The 16,355-nt window shown below is 41.4% G+C and overlaps 1 protein-coding gene across 1 annotated transcript; it reads left to right on the top strand.

Annotated features, from left to right (window-relative positions):
- The first annotated feature begins 1,462 nt into the window (after positions 1-1,462).
- On the top strand, positions 1,463-10,764 carry rab11a (RAB11a, member RAS oncogene family). The gene is made up of 5 exons (XM_080438687.1): positions 1,463-1,620; positions 4,648-4,843; positions 5,119-5,312; positions 7,099-7,179; positions 8,115-10,764. The coding sequence occupies exons 1-5, from the start codon at positions 1,581-1,583 to the stop codon at positions 8,249-8,251; spliced, it is 648 nt and encodes a 215-aa protein (XP_080294813.1). The 5' UTR covers positions 1,463-1,580; the 3' UTR covers positions 8,252-10,764.
- Positions 10,765-16,355: the final 5,591 nt, after the last annotated feature.

The raw sequence follows: 16,355 nt of genomic DNA, 5'->3' as shown, positions 1-16,355 counted from the left end.
AGCGAGACACATGATGACATTAATAACCTATAAATAGGATTATGCACTTCCAAAAATCCATTTTATTTTTTAGGGGTCCTGCTCAGGGACAAATTTCATTTCATCGACTCATATGCTGGCGCGGCCTGGAGTCGTACCTGGGGCAACCAGGGCCTCTGGCTCCCTAGGCGGGCTCACTAACCACTCAGCTATGGCCACCCCTGATGATGATGATGATGATGATGATGATCATGACCACTTTGATGACCACACCGCCCACTTCACACTGGGTGTGATTTTTTTAATAGATGTGTGTATGAAAGCTGCTTTTACACCATTAAAGTAGTCATTCACATGATTCTTCAAGTTTTTTTTATATTTTAAACGAACCCCGTAGGCCCGTACCTTTCTGACCCTTCACATATTAAAAAGGGATTTTTGCGTAGCCTATTTTTTTATGACAGCCCTAGAAGAGGACTGCACATTGTTGGCTGTTAGCGCAGCAACACGATTTGCACGGTAGCAACTGGAAGAATCTCATCACAATCCATCCATTTAATACTTAATTTGAAAGCAATTTACTGATACATTGTACTTCACTCGTGAAAATGTAGGTCCTACCGAGAATTGAACTCGGATCGCTGGATTCAGAGTCTCGAATGCTAACCATTACACCATAGAACCCTCGACGTCATCGAGGCAGAATTGGGGTCCATCAAATTAGGGGCAATAATATATGTGTGAGTTTTAATGTTTTTATTTACATTGGAGCTCTAAATTAAAAGTAAACAGACAAATAATATAGCAGTCCAAGAGCCAAACCAAATGTATTTTCAAATGGGTTTGCCTTTCTTGACGTTTTATTGGATTTAAGTGTTGAAAGGAGATTGGTAACCTATCAAATACAGTGACAGTAGAGGTTGCTGTTGAGCAATTTCATGCCTAATCGTAACAGCATAAAACTGGTTGCTGTCGTACAATGTCATGACTAATCTCTCTCTCTATCTCTCTCTCTCTCTCAAGTTAAAGTTGTCCATCTTGTCTATGGGTCTGTGTCTGCCCCCCACACACACACACAGTAGAGCAGGTTTGTGCAGATATGTTGTCCGACTCCGACCCATTTTTAATAAGAATCAACTTTATTGTCATGTCAATATCATGTCACAGGTTTACAGGTGTAAAGCATTGGTTGAAATTATTGTTGTCCTCTGTTCCTATTTGTTGCTCTTTTCCCCCTCATTTATATCGTATACACACTGCTGAGGAAGCTTTGTGTACACTGCTGCTGGCAGCTGGTTTATTGTATGTAGTACATGTGACAATAAACACCTTGAACTTCAACCTTGAAATTGGCTGAAATGGCAAAACAGTGACCTCTGGGGTCACATATTCCGACGGGTCACGAAATTAGCTGTAACACGACACTAACGTTGCAAACGGGCCGCCCATCGCATCACTGGGTGTGTGCCTGCTAGCTTGCTAGGCTAGCCTCTCTCAGTGGTGTTTGGACCGAGGAGTAGCAGGGAAAGAGATACGGTCCTATCGGCTTAGCATTTTTAGCACGACAACAACACGGACAGAGTCGAAAAACGCCGTAGAAGATGGGGACTAGAGATGACGAGTACGATTACCTGTTCAAAGGTAACTTTGCCCTCATTATTACAAGCTGACAACGACAGAAATCGCTAACAAATAGTGTGTCCGAACAAAGTGGCTAGCGTTAGCTATAGGCTATGATGAACCTGGCTAATTTTTGGGGATGCTCGATGTATGCCTTTCGAAATGGAGACGAGTAGAATGGTGTTTCATGCTGTGGAGGATTGTGAAACCCCGCCCGGCTAAGTTACACCCGGCTCACTAAAGACGCTGCGCAAAGCTAGTCAAAAGACCACTGAAGGGATCGAGGTTAGGCTAACTAACGTACTTTGTTGCTTCATTAAACTTAGCTTTAACTAGCTGGCCGTTAAATTAGTATCAATTATTGTGTTTGTGAAGAATACAAAGAAATGTTCCACCATATACACAATGGTTAACATTATACAATCATTGACATTGTTAGCTTCATGTGTCACTTGACAGACCGGGTATAAAACCATCCATCAGACAGTGAGTAAGACTTCCGGTCTGAAATCATGACATGAAGCAGTGGTTCTCAACCTTTTGTTAGGCCGCGACACCCCCAAATAATCATATTTGAACTGGGGACCCCTCAAAATAATATTTGAACTGAGGACCCCTCAAAATAATATTTGAACTGAGGACCCCTCAAAATAATCATATTTGAACTGGAGACCCCCACCCTGACAAGCACTTGGAATGTAGGATTTGAGGCATTACATTTTGTTTGACTCTGTTCCACAGATAAATATTGTGAAAATAGCAGATATTTTTCACAATGTTTGCCTCTAATATTTGACAATTTGGCCAATGTTTCACCAGTTTTTATTGTATAGTTTGTTGATTCCATTTGATGCAGTAGGCTAATGGTATTTTTTGGGGGGGGGTATTAAAAAGGTCTTAAGTCCTTAAATTGTCACTTCACTGTCATCTGGGGACCCCCCTGGGCGTCCCAACCCACAGGTTGAGAACCACTGACATAAAGCACTGTTGTGGGGGTGGGTAGAGAGAACGAATAATTCGTCGTCTGTTGGATTAAAAGACCACGTCACCCATTTGTTCAACCTATCTTCAAATAATTGGTCCTCACTAAAGATTTGTATAAGATTATAAGGTGGTACCATTTCTATCTACTTGCTCTGTGTCAAGCAGAGGAGTACTGTGTGTAGACAGTTCAGAAACCTGCCTGGTGCTGGTGATGTCATTGGTCAGGTTTGGTCATTTCAAACAAGATTTTATTTTATTTTATTAATGCAGCAGTGGCTTCCATTTCAGCGTGCTAATTTTCCTAGGAGAGAAAGCTTGTAGTTTCTATTAGCTTGGAATCTCCATCGATGATGTCATAGTTGGTAGGCAGGTTTCTATATTGTACTATGTTTCCTGAATGAAATATACTATTCTCATACAGTTCAGGCTTGTAAGCAACCACCAGTTGCAAAGAATCTGTCAAACAAGGTGTCTGCATTTCTTAAATAACCTTTATCTACTTTTAATTCTAAAGATAACATGGCTACTTGGAAGTTCCAAGTTGGAACAGGGATCAAGAGCTCTTAATGTTTGTTTGGTCCCTTTTTTCTTTTAAGAGGACCAAATAACGTGAAGGTTACTAACATGAAGTCAGCCTGTGATTGCTTCGCTAGTAATTTAGCTCTTCTCAAAGCATCATTATAAATCGAGTTAAAAAATAATAATACTTATAGGCATAGCAGAACTAAAATATTCAAAATCAGCATCTGGTTGTCAGACAATAAGTTGTCTCTACATCTTTGCCAAACAGTCGATATTCTTTGAGTCTCTTGGGTTCAGAATTGTAGTAGGTGACTTTAAAGTTAAAGCCAAAGAAGTTACCTACTTAGGCTGCATATTAGTCTATTAGACAAACTATCTGGAGAGAGTATGGCAGTAAAAGTCAATCAAAAAGTAAATTTTATAGCTAGAATATCCAGTTTTATAGATAGAAATGCTATTGATGAAGAGACATAATCGCTGCTTACTTACTTCCTACAAAGGTGTTACCAATCATACTAGTGTGGCTCTGTTCCATTCAGGTAGAACAAAGTCAGGGTGCTGTACCATAGTGTTGACTCACTGGAAAGACTCTGCTACACTAAACGGAACAGAGCCTTCATTAGTATCATTGGTAACACCTGTGAAGGAAGTAAGGAAGCTGCCCAATTTCTTGGCAATATGGCTAACAGGGCATAGCAGTGGTGGCCATTTTGTGGTTCCACAGATAGAAAGACCATTCATTTGTCCCATAAAGATTTCCGAAAATATTTATATAAATTATTTTAAGCCTGGAACCAAGCTATCCAGGCTCCTGGTGAATCATGACCATAAAACATTTGATTCTGTGTCAAAACTTATTTGAATATTTAATATATTATAATAATTACCTTTTTTTTACGGTTTTCAAATATTCTTTGACACAGAATCAAATGTTTTATGGTCATCATGGTTCACCAGGAGCCTGGATGGCTTAAAATAATTTATATGTAAATATTTGTCGGAAATCTCTTTGGAAAAAAATTAATGGGCTTTTATCAGTGGCACCACAAAATGGCCACCACTGCTATGCCCTATAGGCCTCTAAAACCTATTGAATTAAACATTTTTGGGGATCTATTGTTAACTCAACTAATCAATTAGTTGGGTTGGAACAGGTTCCGTACATAGTACCCATTTATTTCCTATTTTAGTTAGCAAATGGGTAAGTCCCAAGCCCCCAGAACCGCGGTAGAACAGTGAAGCTGCCGTCGCCTGGTGGTCAAATTTGGGATTGCAATACTTCCGTATTTCAAACGCTACTGCGCATTCTCCTACTGTTTGAAATCCTAGTGCTCTGTGCTCAAGTCTTCCGCATTTGAGCAAGGAAAATGCGGAAGTTGAGTGTTTTTCCCTGTGCTTCAAGTGCTGGTGAGGTGGTTAACCTAACTTCCGACAAGGAATTTAAAGTGTTTTAAAAAACAACACTGTGTAAGCTAATCATGTGACATTTACCCTTTCAGTTCATATACTGAATTAACATGCCCCCTCTGACTATAATTGCAGTGGTTCTGATAGGAGACTCTGGTGTGGGTAAGAGCAACCTGTTGTCTCGCTTCACCCGTAACGAGTTCAACTTGGAGAGCAAGAGTACCATTGGAGTGGAGTTTGCCACTCGCAGCATCCAGGTTGACGGCAAGACTGTGAAAGCTCAGATATGGGATACCGCTGGACAGGAACGCTACAGAGCCATCACCTCTGCGTAAGTGGGCTTCAAACACCCATACAGGAAAAATATGTTGCACACATGTTGCAAAAATGCTTTTGAAATTATATTTCAGATCCTGGATAAACAACTTCACAAATATATCTTGGTACATAATATATAATATGCCCACTAAAATATAATTTGAGTATCCAAAGCATATCTTTCTTTCAAAGCATTTCTTTTTTTGGTTGGTATATTTTAAACATGTTTGGACAGGCTGTTCTGTGGAAAAGGTTTGTTTTTGTCCTTATTGCTGTTGGCCTCCTCAGATATTACCGCGGGGCGGTGGGGGCGCTGCTTGTGTACGACATCGCCAAGCACCTGACATATGAAAACGTGGAGCGCTGGCTTAAGGAACTGAGAGACCATGCTGACACTAACATTGTCATCATGCTGGTGGGCAATAAAAGTGACCTGCGACATCTCAGGGCTGTTCCCACTGATGAGGCGCGGGCATTTGCAGGTGAGGCAGTTCTACACCTACCAAATTATAATTAAGCTCATTACCAGGTTGAAATTATCTATATACATTTACATTACCCCTGGCTCCCATTGGATAGGAGTCAGTGGAGGTAGATAGATAGATAGAATACTTTATTGGCAGTTAAAAAAAATCACAACAATATAATTATTTAGGGTAGAACGCCAAGTGGATTTTACACAAAAAAGACGTAGCTTGTTTCCATTGTCGTCCACCTTGAGACATGGAACAACACGCAACAAACTGCACAAACAACCATGAAACAAAGAAAAATCCTTATTTATAAAGTTGGGGGGGCAATACATATACTGTAGGACAAGTACTCTAAGAGAAGAATCCAATGCAGAGTGGGCTATCCGGGGTAGGGATCTAACTATGACCAGTTAGTGCTAAGATGGAGCCATGATTTGAGGTCATTCTAAAGGCTGCGATCCAGGAGTACTGAGTTGGCGTGTCGACTAGTCCACACCCTTGCATTGCATCGCACTGAAAAAGCATTATTTTCAGCCCATGTGACTATCAAAAATCCACATGGGAAAGGTGTGGCTCCAGTCAGTGTGTTTTCCCATGTGGATCTTATACTTCATGTGGCCAACTTGTGACGTCAGTCATATACTGTATGACGTCAGTCGTCTATGATGTACTATAGCTATGACATGACTCCAACGTTGCGTACGGTTTAAAAAAATAGCAGATATACAAGCTCATAGCGCGGCACCCTGAGCTTTTAGATCTGCTATTTTTGAAGAACCGTTAAAGTTTGTGCACAATTTTGAATATATATATTATACAAATGTCTTCTAAATCCTAACCGTTTTTTTGAAAAAACGTATGTTGCTATATCAGTGGTTCTCAAACGTTTTCCCTTTAAAAATATATATATTCAAAGATTTGCACACATTTTCAAGATTTTTCAAAAATAGCAGATCTACAAGCGCATTGGTGCCGTGCTATGAGCTTGTATATCTGCTATTTTGAATGGCCAAAGAAATCTGAAATGGCAGATGCGTTCCCAGATTGAATGGGTTAAAGTTAATTATAACAAAAAGTATAAATGAATATAAAATTGGTGGAGGTACTGCCTATCGGCACTGAACACAATAATTTGGCGCTGATCGGTCCAGCGGTTTGCGAGATTAGCCTGGACACACTGACACAGAACCCTCTTATAGACCGCTAGCCTCCTGCAGAGCCACGGCGTAAAAATATCACACAATGCAGCTTTAAATGTATGACAATTGTGTTCTTTTTGTTTGGCTATTGAAATGTGCCTGTTCCAAGCAATGTCACAGTACAATGATTATGAAATGGTGACTATGAAATACACACTGACATTGGGGAATAGATGTCCTGTCCTATATATCGTTGCTGTCGGGCAGAAACCTCTTATCTCCATATTCTAACTGTTTGTTTGTGTTTTTTCGTAAATGAATGCCCTACTTGATCATACTACAGCGTCACACAAAAGCATAAAAAGTAGCTGCTATTTTTGAATTTAAAACCTGAAAAATAACAGTTCTGGACATATAAGGTTTCCACCCGACAGAGACGCTATATACAGTATTATTATATATTTTTGACATACTTTCCTGCAAGTACATTCATACTGTAGAGGGGACATTTCATCTGTCAGTGGTTTAAAGAGGTGATAGAATCTTGGCTGTGCAAGTGAAAAGACATGCTTGTACTATGGCTTTATGTCAGGGACAGTTTATGGCCTAACATACAAGGGGAATATTTTCATGTTTTGTGTTTCACTCTCTCACAGAGAAAAATGGTCTGTCATTTCTGGAGACATCAGCGCTGGATTCCACTAATGTGGAGACAGCCTTCCAGACCATTCTCACTGGTGAGCGCTCATCCTCATGTCCTCGTCTCTCTGAGCTAGTTTGATTTAGATGATACATTTCTCCATAGAATTTTAGTTGGCTTAGGTTAACCTCTCTGAACTCAAACTTTGTTAAAACCTCTAATTGCATTATCATTTAGGATTATGCTACGTCAAATCAGATTTGCATGCCAATGCGCTAGCAGCAGCGTCTGTCCTCATAGATGCAGAAGGGAGTGTCTGTATCGAAGGCCCGACTTGGCTGAATGCCAGTTATGCATCAGGAATGGCTAATCAAAGATCTGGCCTCGGTTGTGCTTTGTAGCCTCACAGTTCCTTTTACCAGGACGTGACTACAATAAAGATCTGCAGCTGTGCTCTGCTACAGAGCAGACTTGGCCCCTTTGGTATCCGCACAGCAGAGAGTAATCGAGCTATAAATGTTTAATCTGCAACACTATCAGCCTTTATGCAGTGGTAATATTACTTAACTCTTTAACTGCCAGAGTTCAAATATATCAGTCTCGTAGAATCGGGGGGGGGGGGAAGCGTGCCACCGCGATCATCCGTTCACAGTTGGATGTAGGTTGTTTTCGCCAAAAAGCAACAGAAAAATATTTTTTTTTACATCGAATAACAAGGAAGTGATCACGTGATTTGCTGCTGCTTTGCTTCTCTGGGAGTCAAATGGTAACTCGGACTCCCAGGTTTTCAGTGGAAGACCACTGAAAACACACAACTCGTCATACTCTCAATGGCAGTGTGAGCCTCGGGCTAACTGACGAGTGTACTCGTCAATGGCAGTCAATGAGTTAAGCTTCCTATTGGGCTGGGAGACATTATTAGACAAATACAAAGCACTCCTCAAGAAAGGTAGATTTATGCTCTGTGTGTGTGTGTGTGTGTGTGAGAGAGATTAATTGCATTCTCTTCTCTCTCCCCTCCTCTCCACACAGAGATTTACCGCATCGTCTCTCAGAAGCAAATGTCCGACAGACGGGACAATGACATGTCACCTAGCAACAATGTGGTAAACATCCAGGTGCAGCCCACGGAGAACAAACCAAAGATGCAGTGTTGTCAGAGCATCTAGCAGTGCTCGACCCCTTTTCCCCACTGAGGGTCTGCCTCTCTGGAAGAAAAAAAAAGACTGTGCTTCTCAGATACAGCTGGTTGGCTGATACCAGGAGAAAGAAAAGCGAACTACCAGTTAGGTGTGCGCTTCTTTTCCTCTGCCTCTATAAAGCTTTTATATAGCAACATTTTAATAATCAAATCTGCACAAAACGCATCAATATGTTGCCTGTAATTATCAACTTTTTTTTGTGTGTAAATCTGTACCTATGCATTTGACATGCATTCTCATCCTGGCTGTGTCTTTGGAGGCAGGGAGCTGTGACATGTCAGAGCCTGGCAGTGTATGTCCTGTGGTAATATGGAAGGCGACAATTAGTCATCAGAGCAAAAATAACTTCCATTCTGCAATCTATAAAGTGTCCAAGTAGAATAGCTATTAATCACAATGCTGGTAGCTACATTGTGATGTTTGTCATCATGGGCTAAGGTGCTGCTGCATGCTAGCTTGCTCTGGAATTGGAAATGAGTGAAGGGAAATACCAGCTTTCACCTTTTCCGTTATTTTTGTTTTATTTGAGTTCCTCTGTAGGTTATTTTCTGTGTCTTGGAGTCCATATTAGCTTATAGCCAGGCTTGTTTAATTGACATGTTTCAAAGGGGTATTCAGAAAACATTGACACATGTTGGTAAAAACATGTGCTGTGCAGTATTCAGTGGCTCCCAATATGTGTCAAGTAATTGTTTACAGCGATAGTCTTAAGTTCCAGACCAGGCCATCTTACTACTGTGACCTTTGGTGTTGGTTCACATGATACTTGTTTGGGAACATGCCATCAATTATTAGAGTTATTATCTAGCGTCAGAGTGCTGAGGCTTTTACCTTTGAACTCCTTAATATAGTGGTCTTGGAAATTAACCTTATTTTACTATTGCACTTATTTGTAAGACACTCCAGGCTAGAGCATCTGCCAAAATGACGTACTATGTAAATGTATGGCTTAAAAATAACAAGAAGCAAGCCGTTTCCCTTAAGAAAGCGGACACTGGTTAATTGGGGGTGATGGACAATAGCTGGACAAAGCTTCATGAATGGGATCCTACGTATTGCTTATTGTAATGCAACATTTTAATTACATATCCAGTGATACACTATGCATCTAAACAGTTTTGTTTTTAATGATGCACTGGCACTATTGCGGGACCTCAGCTGCAACTATCACTGCATTTTAATGATTGTGGTGGTTACAGTGCCTTTCTAGTAGAATGTCATGTTGGGATGCCTTCATTTCACAAATGTGCTTTCTACTTTTAAGCTGTTTCAGTATCTCTATCTCTGTCAAAGTCCATCATATGATCTCCTGGGAGTTAAACAGCCCTCATGGTGTCGTCTTTGTTCTGTTCCCTCTGGTGCTGTGGGAGACCAACCAAATTGTTTTTGGCTGTTGGGACTGTGTCAGGGATGCACAGTGAAAACAATTCAAACAAACAAAGAACACTGTTGAGTTCTCAGGGTCCAAGGCAGAGAAACATACCCATCTTATCTCAGTTTGCTCCATTGTGGCCTTTGTTTCCCCATAAAACGCAGGCTGTTGGCCCTCGCATTACTTTCCTCTGTCCTGAGGTTGCGTCTGGTCTCTTGGCTCTGCGAGTCACCGGCCACTGGCCTCCATTCCCGTTTAGTGGTTCATCAGTCAGGGAAGGTTGGCTAGCACAGCTACTGTAGGAACGATGTCCATTATCTCGGGAGCTCAGGAAACTCTGCTCCATACCACTGAGGACCAAACTGACCTTTAAAATCTTCCACCGTACAGGTGTGAAGTGGCTCACTGTGGCTTATCAGTTTCCCTGTCGCCAATGTCAGCTGCAGGCAGCCGTTGTGAAAGCCTCGTCTTGAGCAGGTTCAAGGTTACTCACACTTTTGACTATGTCACTTTTTGCACTAAACATGACACACTATATCACACTGAAAGCACTACAGATAAGGTTGTATTCATGTCGCCATGCTGATTAAAGTTAGATTCTGATTCAATGAGAATATCAAATTTGTGGCATATTTTCTTTTAAATGGTCAATGACCTGGTGTCAGACACCGGCCACCTGATTGTAAAGCCTAATTTATAGGCGATGCGTCATGTTTATCACTTGAAAATCAGTCATTTACGGTGAGCGACACCGTCGTGCGATGAAGTTTAAAATTAGGCTTAAGATCTTATAACCCAGTACCTGTGGAAAGACTGCAGTGCTGTACTGTAATGAGCTGCTTCCTAACGGCTGCAGTCCTCTGTGTGTCTGGCCAGTCAGTACCTATGATGTGAATGCACAGATGGTACTGGCCTCGCCAGTTTGCTAGCTACATTGAATCAAATGATTTATGTAATGTGATTTCCTTTACCCTTCACATTTTGTCTCTACTTTTTATGTATGTGTATGCTGTATTTTCATTTCCTTGGTATTTTGTTTATTATAAATCATCCGCTATCCAGACCACTAATTACAATTGAAACTTCAAATAAAAAACTGTAACACATTTGTATTGGTATTGTGAATGTGTGTAATACAATGTCTAGGCCTTCAGAAAGTGTATAAAGGCTTGTCTTATCTTTTATCACCCCAATGTCTCCCTAACATAACGCTGCTGTAGTGCACATGGATTAATGTTCTCAGTCACCACAACTAGGGCTATTACAAATTTAAGTTGACGATTAATTGTCACTCAAATAATTGCAACTAACTGTTTAATTGTGGGTTTGGCATTGAACATTGGGACATATGTCCAATTTTAATTTCTGTTTGCCTTTTAGGCTTCGTAATCAAAAATTGCTCAGGGTAGATATGACAAATAAGTTATAACTTAAATATACAAAGAAATGACATTTAATAATCTTATACATGTAAAATAGCAGAAATAGCTGATCTACAAGCTTACAACGCGTCACGAAGTAGATCTGCTATTTCTGCTTTTTTTTTTTATATATTTGAAAATGTGTGAAAAAAATTGATTATGCCAAAAAAAATCGATTCTCATGATTGTGACAGGCCTAGCCAAGATTGATTTCAGTCATTTGGATTCCAATAGGAGCCAGCATGTCTTCTATGAAAACATGTTGCACAGCGAAAATAGCCGAGAACAGCAGCACTGCAGCAGCTCATGGAACAGTGGCGTTCCCACGAATTACATTTAGGGCAGGCGAGATTCCCCCCCAAGCTGCTCTCAGAGCCCCTTTTATGCCAGGTGAGTACAGGTGATGGCCCAGACCCCCACCCCTGGCACTCCTGGTACCCCATGAAGACAAAGGCATACATTTGCATCACTATATAGGCGAGGGTCGCTCTGCTGAATGGATACGGTGGTGATAAGCTGCGTGAATGGACGAGGAGGCGGGCTAATGGTCCGACGGCCACTATTCTGTTTGGATTTTTTTCACTGCCTGTTTTTCAGTCTTTTACTTCATTTTTTAGGGGAGGCGAGATTTTAGTTCCTGCCTCTACGGTGGGTACGCCACTGATAGCGTCACAATCATTTTTAACCACTTAGCTTTGCCTATAAAAAATAGCAGATCTACAAGCTCATATCTTTGAAATATATATACATTTTTAAAGCGAACATTTTTAACTCAAATCTTTGCTTCTGGGGGGTCCCTGGCAGAAAACATTTTCAGATAGGGGTCCACGGCCAAATGTATATCAATTTAGGGGTCCTTGGCATGAAAAAGGTTGAAAACCACTGTTCTAAATGGCAGTGGTTCACAAACTTTTTAGCTCAAGAGTCTTGAGGCTTGGGTCCCGGCTCCCGGGGAGACATCAAATTTCTCTTTTAGGTCTTGAGTCCCAAGACTCAAGACCCAAAAGAGTCTTGAGTCAAGACCCAGGCTCCCAGGGAGACATCAATTTTCTCTTTTGGGTCTTGAGACCCAAGACTTAATACCCAAAAGAGAAATTTGATGTCTCCCCGGAATCATACATTCATACGAGGAAGTAAAATGTATAATAAGCAAGAAAGGAAACACGGCCGCAATAAATGGATCCAGGGAGAAAGCGTGGCAAAGTATTGCCGACAAATTAAATGCACAAGTCGTCCAAAAAAATATAGGCCGAGGAAGAAATGCCACTTGAAAATCTTCAAATCAAATGGCGCTATAAAAGGCCGATTTGCGTTTTTAACTATAACTGCACCGATCTGCGTGAAACTTTGCACGCATACTCCCTAGAGGCCAAAGAAAACATGCCCTGCATTTTTCACATTAGCCTTTTATAGCACCACCAGGAGGCCGACTTATGTAAAAAAAAAATTTTAGATTGAAGGCGGTTACACACCGGCGAATATGCGAATATACGCAAAATTCGGACTCGTTCCGAATAATTAAAAGACGCTTTTTCGCTCCGCGAAACTGGTGTGGAAGCTTGCATTGACTTTATAAGGTTTAAAAAAAAACGTTGCACGCACATTCGCACTACGTTGAAGAACAAACGCCACCCTTTTAACATTGCCCTATTATAGCGCCACCAGGAGGCCGAATTTTCTTTTTTATATTACTCCTACAAATTTTTTCCAAACATCATGCAAATCAATACACATTATCTATATAGTCAAATGATCAAGATGGTTCCGTCTGAATGGCCCACAATAACCTACCTGACCTGGCGGAGACCTGTGCTCCGAAGAGCACTTTTTCTAGTGTTTTATATATTTTGTAGGCTGCCTTGCCCCAATGGAATACAGTGACTGATATGAATTAATAATATACTGGACCTGACCATACGTAAAATGAAGAATACTTTATGATGTCAGTGTCATTTTATTACAAATGAAAATAAAAATAAGAAACAGTGCAGTAACAATACGTTTTCGTATAGCAGCAATTTTGCAAGTACAATATAAATATTAATATATTGTCTGTCGGGCGGAAACCTCATTATGGCCAAAACTGTTACTTTTCAGCATAAACATTCTAAAATAGCAAAAACAGCAGATCGACAAAAAAAAACAAGACTCAATAATACGCAACATAATTTGGCAAGACACACCATCTCCGGTTTACTTCCCGTATCTGCATAGTCTCGCGTCTCGCGTAGCTATCTGCGTGAAGTGGGTGGACACCAACCTGCTTCCGGTCTCCTAAAAAGGCGTCCGCCCACTTCACGCAGAGAGCTACGCAAAACGCGAGACTATAAAGATACGGGAAGTAAACCGGAGATGGTGTGTCTTGCCAAATTATGTTGCGCGAGTCTTGTTTTTTTTTCCAGGACTTTCAAAAAGCGTTAAGCATTGGTTCTCAAAGTGGGGTCGGGGGACCCCCAAGGGTCCTTGGGGGGGTTCCAGGGGGTCCCCAGCAAAATGTTATTATTAAATATGGCTCTTTTATTGCTACTTTTAACTAAAGCCTGATAAAAGTGTCAAAATCCCCAAATCCACCAGAATACTGGAAATTACATCTACTCTGTTAAAAAAATCCTGGGGGGGGGGACCCCCAGCGTGGTCAAGAGCCCCCCCCCCCCCCCCCCCCCCCCCTGGGAAAAACTACTTTTTAATTACTGCTTACCACTTTGGTATAGGAGGCTTTGGGTTGTGTAGTTACCTTGCCATCATGATGTAACTCCAAAGGTGGCAAAACATAATACAGTATGTGGTATCATTTTGTTCGTCTGACATCCAGGAGTGATAAAATGTGTGATAGCAGTTTCAGAAGAGCAGCTGAGTACCGTTTTAGGGGTATACTCTGAATATGCAAAACCACATAATTCATTGTTGTCTAAACTCCAAAATTATTCACTTTTATGCACATTTCTGATGTTTGTATCATGGATGGACATGACCAAAATCATAATATAACAACAGACAGGCTGAATTATACTTCTAGTAGGCATACCGGGCAAATCCAAGATTGTCTTCCACCCTGAAACTGGGTACATCATAAACTTCTGAATTAAACATCATAGAATCATGAGTGATACGTTTTCTTTATTGGTTTATGTGGATGTAGAAACCATTTAGACATTACCTTGAAGAGTCAGGAACTCTCAAACTCAAGGTTGTACCCCAGCGCACAACTCAGGAAAACATGTAATAAACATGTAAATGAGGATCACACAAGACAGCAGCTGCAACTGGACACATCCAATACAAGAACATCACAGGAGGCCATACCATCCAGCAATGGAGGAAGTTCTTGTGTAGCAGTGACAACAAGTCGAGTCTCATTAAGTTTCTGGATGAACACTGGAAACTACCAGCACAAAGACAGCTTGGAACCAAGACAATGTATGTACAATGTACAAGCTGACAGAAATGGAATGGATGGAAGTCCCAGAGCTATTTTCAACTCAAGAGGAAGCAGATACAAGGCTCTTTTTACATGCACAGCATGCTGCTAAATCTGGTGCAAAAGCTGTAATTGTTACTTCTGAAGATACTGATGTAATGGTTCTCTGTTTAGCCTTCCAAAAAACACATCCCTTGTCCTATATCGGAAGCAAAAGCGCACACAGATTGTGGACATACACAAGCTAGGCCTTGCTTTGGGAGAAAACATCTGTGAGAGTCTGGTTGCGCTACACACATTTACAGGGTGTGACACTGAGTGCCTTCGCTGGTCGTGGAAAACAGAATGCACTGAGGTTATTGAAGAAAAAACGTGATTTTCAGGAGACATTCAAACAACTTGGCCAATCTTGGGATGTTTCAACAGAGCTCTTTGACCAACTGCAGCAGTTCACTTGTAGCTGGTACTGTACCTGTCTGTGACCACCTCCAGTGACGTGAACGAGATCCGCTACCAGATTTGCTGTGCCAGAAGAGGGGAGGCTGATTCCAGTCAACTCCCACCATAAAGAATGTCTTTTTCTCCATGCCCTCCGTGCCAATTACCGGACTAGAATATGGAGATGCTCTATGCAGACTCACCCATCTGCACCAGATCCCATACAGAGTGGATGGACAACTGTTGATGGTGGACAGTTAGCAAATCACTGGCTGTGCACAGCCCCTGCACCAGATCTAGTCGTTGAGTTTTTTGGCTCGTAAATGTGCACGACTATGCAAGCTTCCTAACTGCAGTTGTCTCAGCCATGGGTTGAGGGCCGGAGTGGGACTCCCAAACTGACCGGGCGATATACGCCCAGGCAGGCCACTCTGTGGCCGCGCTGCGAACGAAAACTTTTGGGGGCCTTTGGAAGGCTTTGGGGGGCCTTACAGTGAAGTTGCAGCAATTTCACTTGAAAAATGTACCATCTGTGACAGTCACACAACAACACTGTATTAAACACAACAACCATGACGACCACACAGCCCTCCATTCCAGTATTTTTCTGTTCTCTAATCTCTGTTTAGGGGGGGGGGGGGCAGGCCCGCTGAGCTGCTAGCCAGCCACAGCCAGCGCAGTGCTTTCACTGCTGCAGCAACACTGGCTGAATTGAATTGAAATTGACTGTGGCTGGCCTGGCCTGAGTTTAGGAGATTTTTTTTTTTTTGCTGCAGCACTTAAGCGCTGCGCTGGCTGTGGCTGGCTGGCCTGACCTGATGCAAAAAAAAAAAAAAAAAAAAAAACTTTTTTTTTTTTTTTTTGAGAGAGACAGGCAGGCCACTAAGGAGGCAGGCCACCGCCGGGAATAGTCCCGGTCCTCCCGACGGCCAATCCGGGCCTGTGGAGATGTAAAGACCTCTGCAAACTCCAGAACTGTACAAACCAAGTACCTGAGGAAGATTCAATGCCTACTGTTCAGGACAGTTCTGATGAGGAAGAGATTGCGTAGTTCATGTTAAATGTCATATTCTTGGAATATTAAGACTGATGATGTAATATTTGTGATTATTGTGATAATAATTAAAAAACAAAAAAGAGTATTTGTTGTTTATTTGCTACAAAACGGGTATTATTAAGGGCAAGCTCAACATAAAAGTCAAGGCCAAGATATGCCAATTTTGTTAATATTTTGGATCCAAAATGACCTCAACATTGCCCTTGGCCATATGACACTGAACTTGAATTGCTTCAGTCACCTCATATATCAACTCGGCACCCCAGAAAACCTATACTTTGATAGCAGAATCATCCAAATCAACCCATTAGTTGCCGAGTCATGTCATTCACTATACATACCAATTTCCTTTCATCAGATATCAG

This window comes from Gymnoscopelus braueri (genome assembly GCF_963280865.1).
Source record: "Gymnoscopelus braueri genome assembly, chromosome: 9".
In the NCBI taxonomy this organism is placed as follows: Eukaryota; Metazoa; Chordata; class Actinopteri; order Myctophiformes; family Myctophidae; genus Gymnoscopelus; species Gymnoscopelus braueri.
The sequence above is the reverse complement of the archived record's forward strand: the minus strand, read 5'-3'. Positions and strand labels throughout refer to the sequence as shown.

What these genes read in the sequence shown, in the direction of transcription:
- rab11a (XM_080438687.1), top strand. Translation starts at nt 1,581, where the DNA reads ATGGGGACTAGAGATGACGAGTACGATTACCTGTTCAAAG. An exon ending in TACAGAGCCATCACCTCTGC is followed by an intron (nt 4,844 to 5,118) that starts GTAAGTGGGCTT and finishes TGGCCTCCTCAG; the next exon opens with ATATTACCGCGGGGCGGTGG. An exon ending in TGAGGCGCGGGCATTTGCAG is followed by an intron (nt 5,313 to 7,098) that starts GTGAGGCAGTTC and finishes ACTCTCTCACAG; the next exon opens with AGAAAAATGGTCTGTCATTT.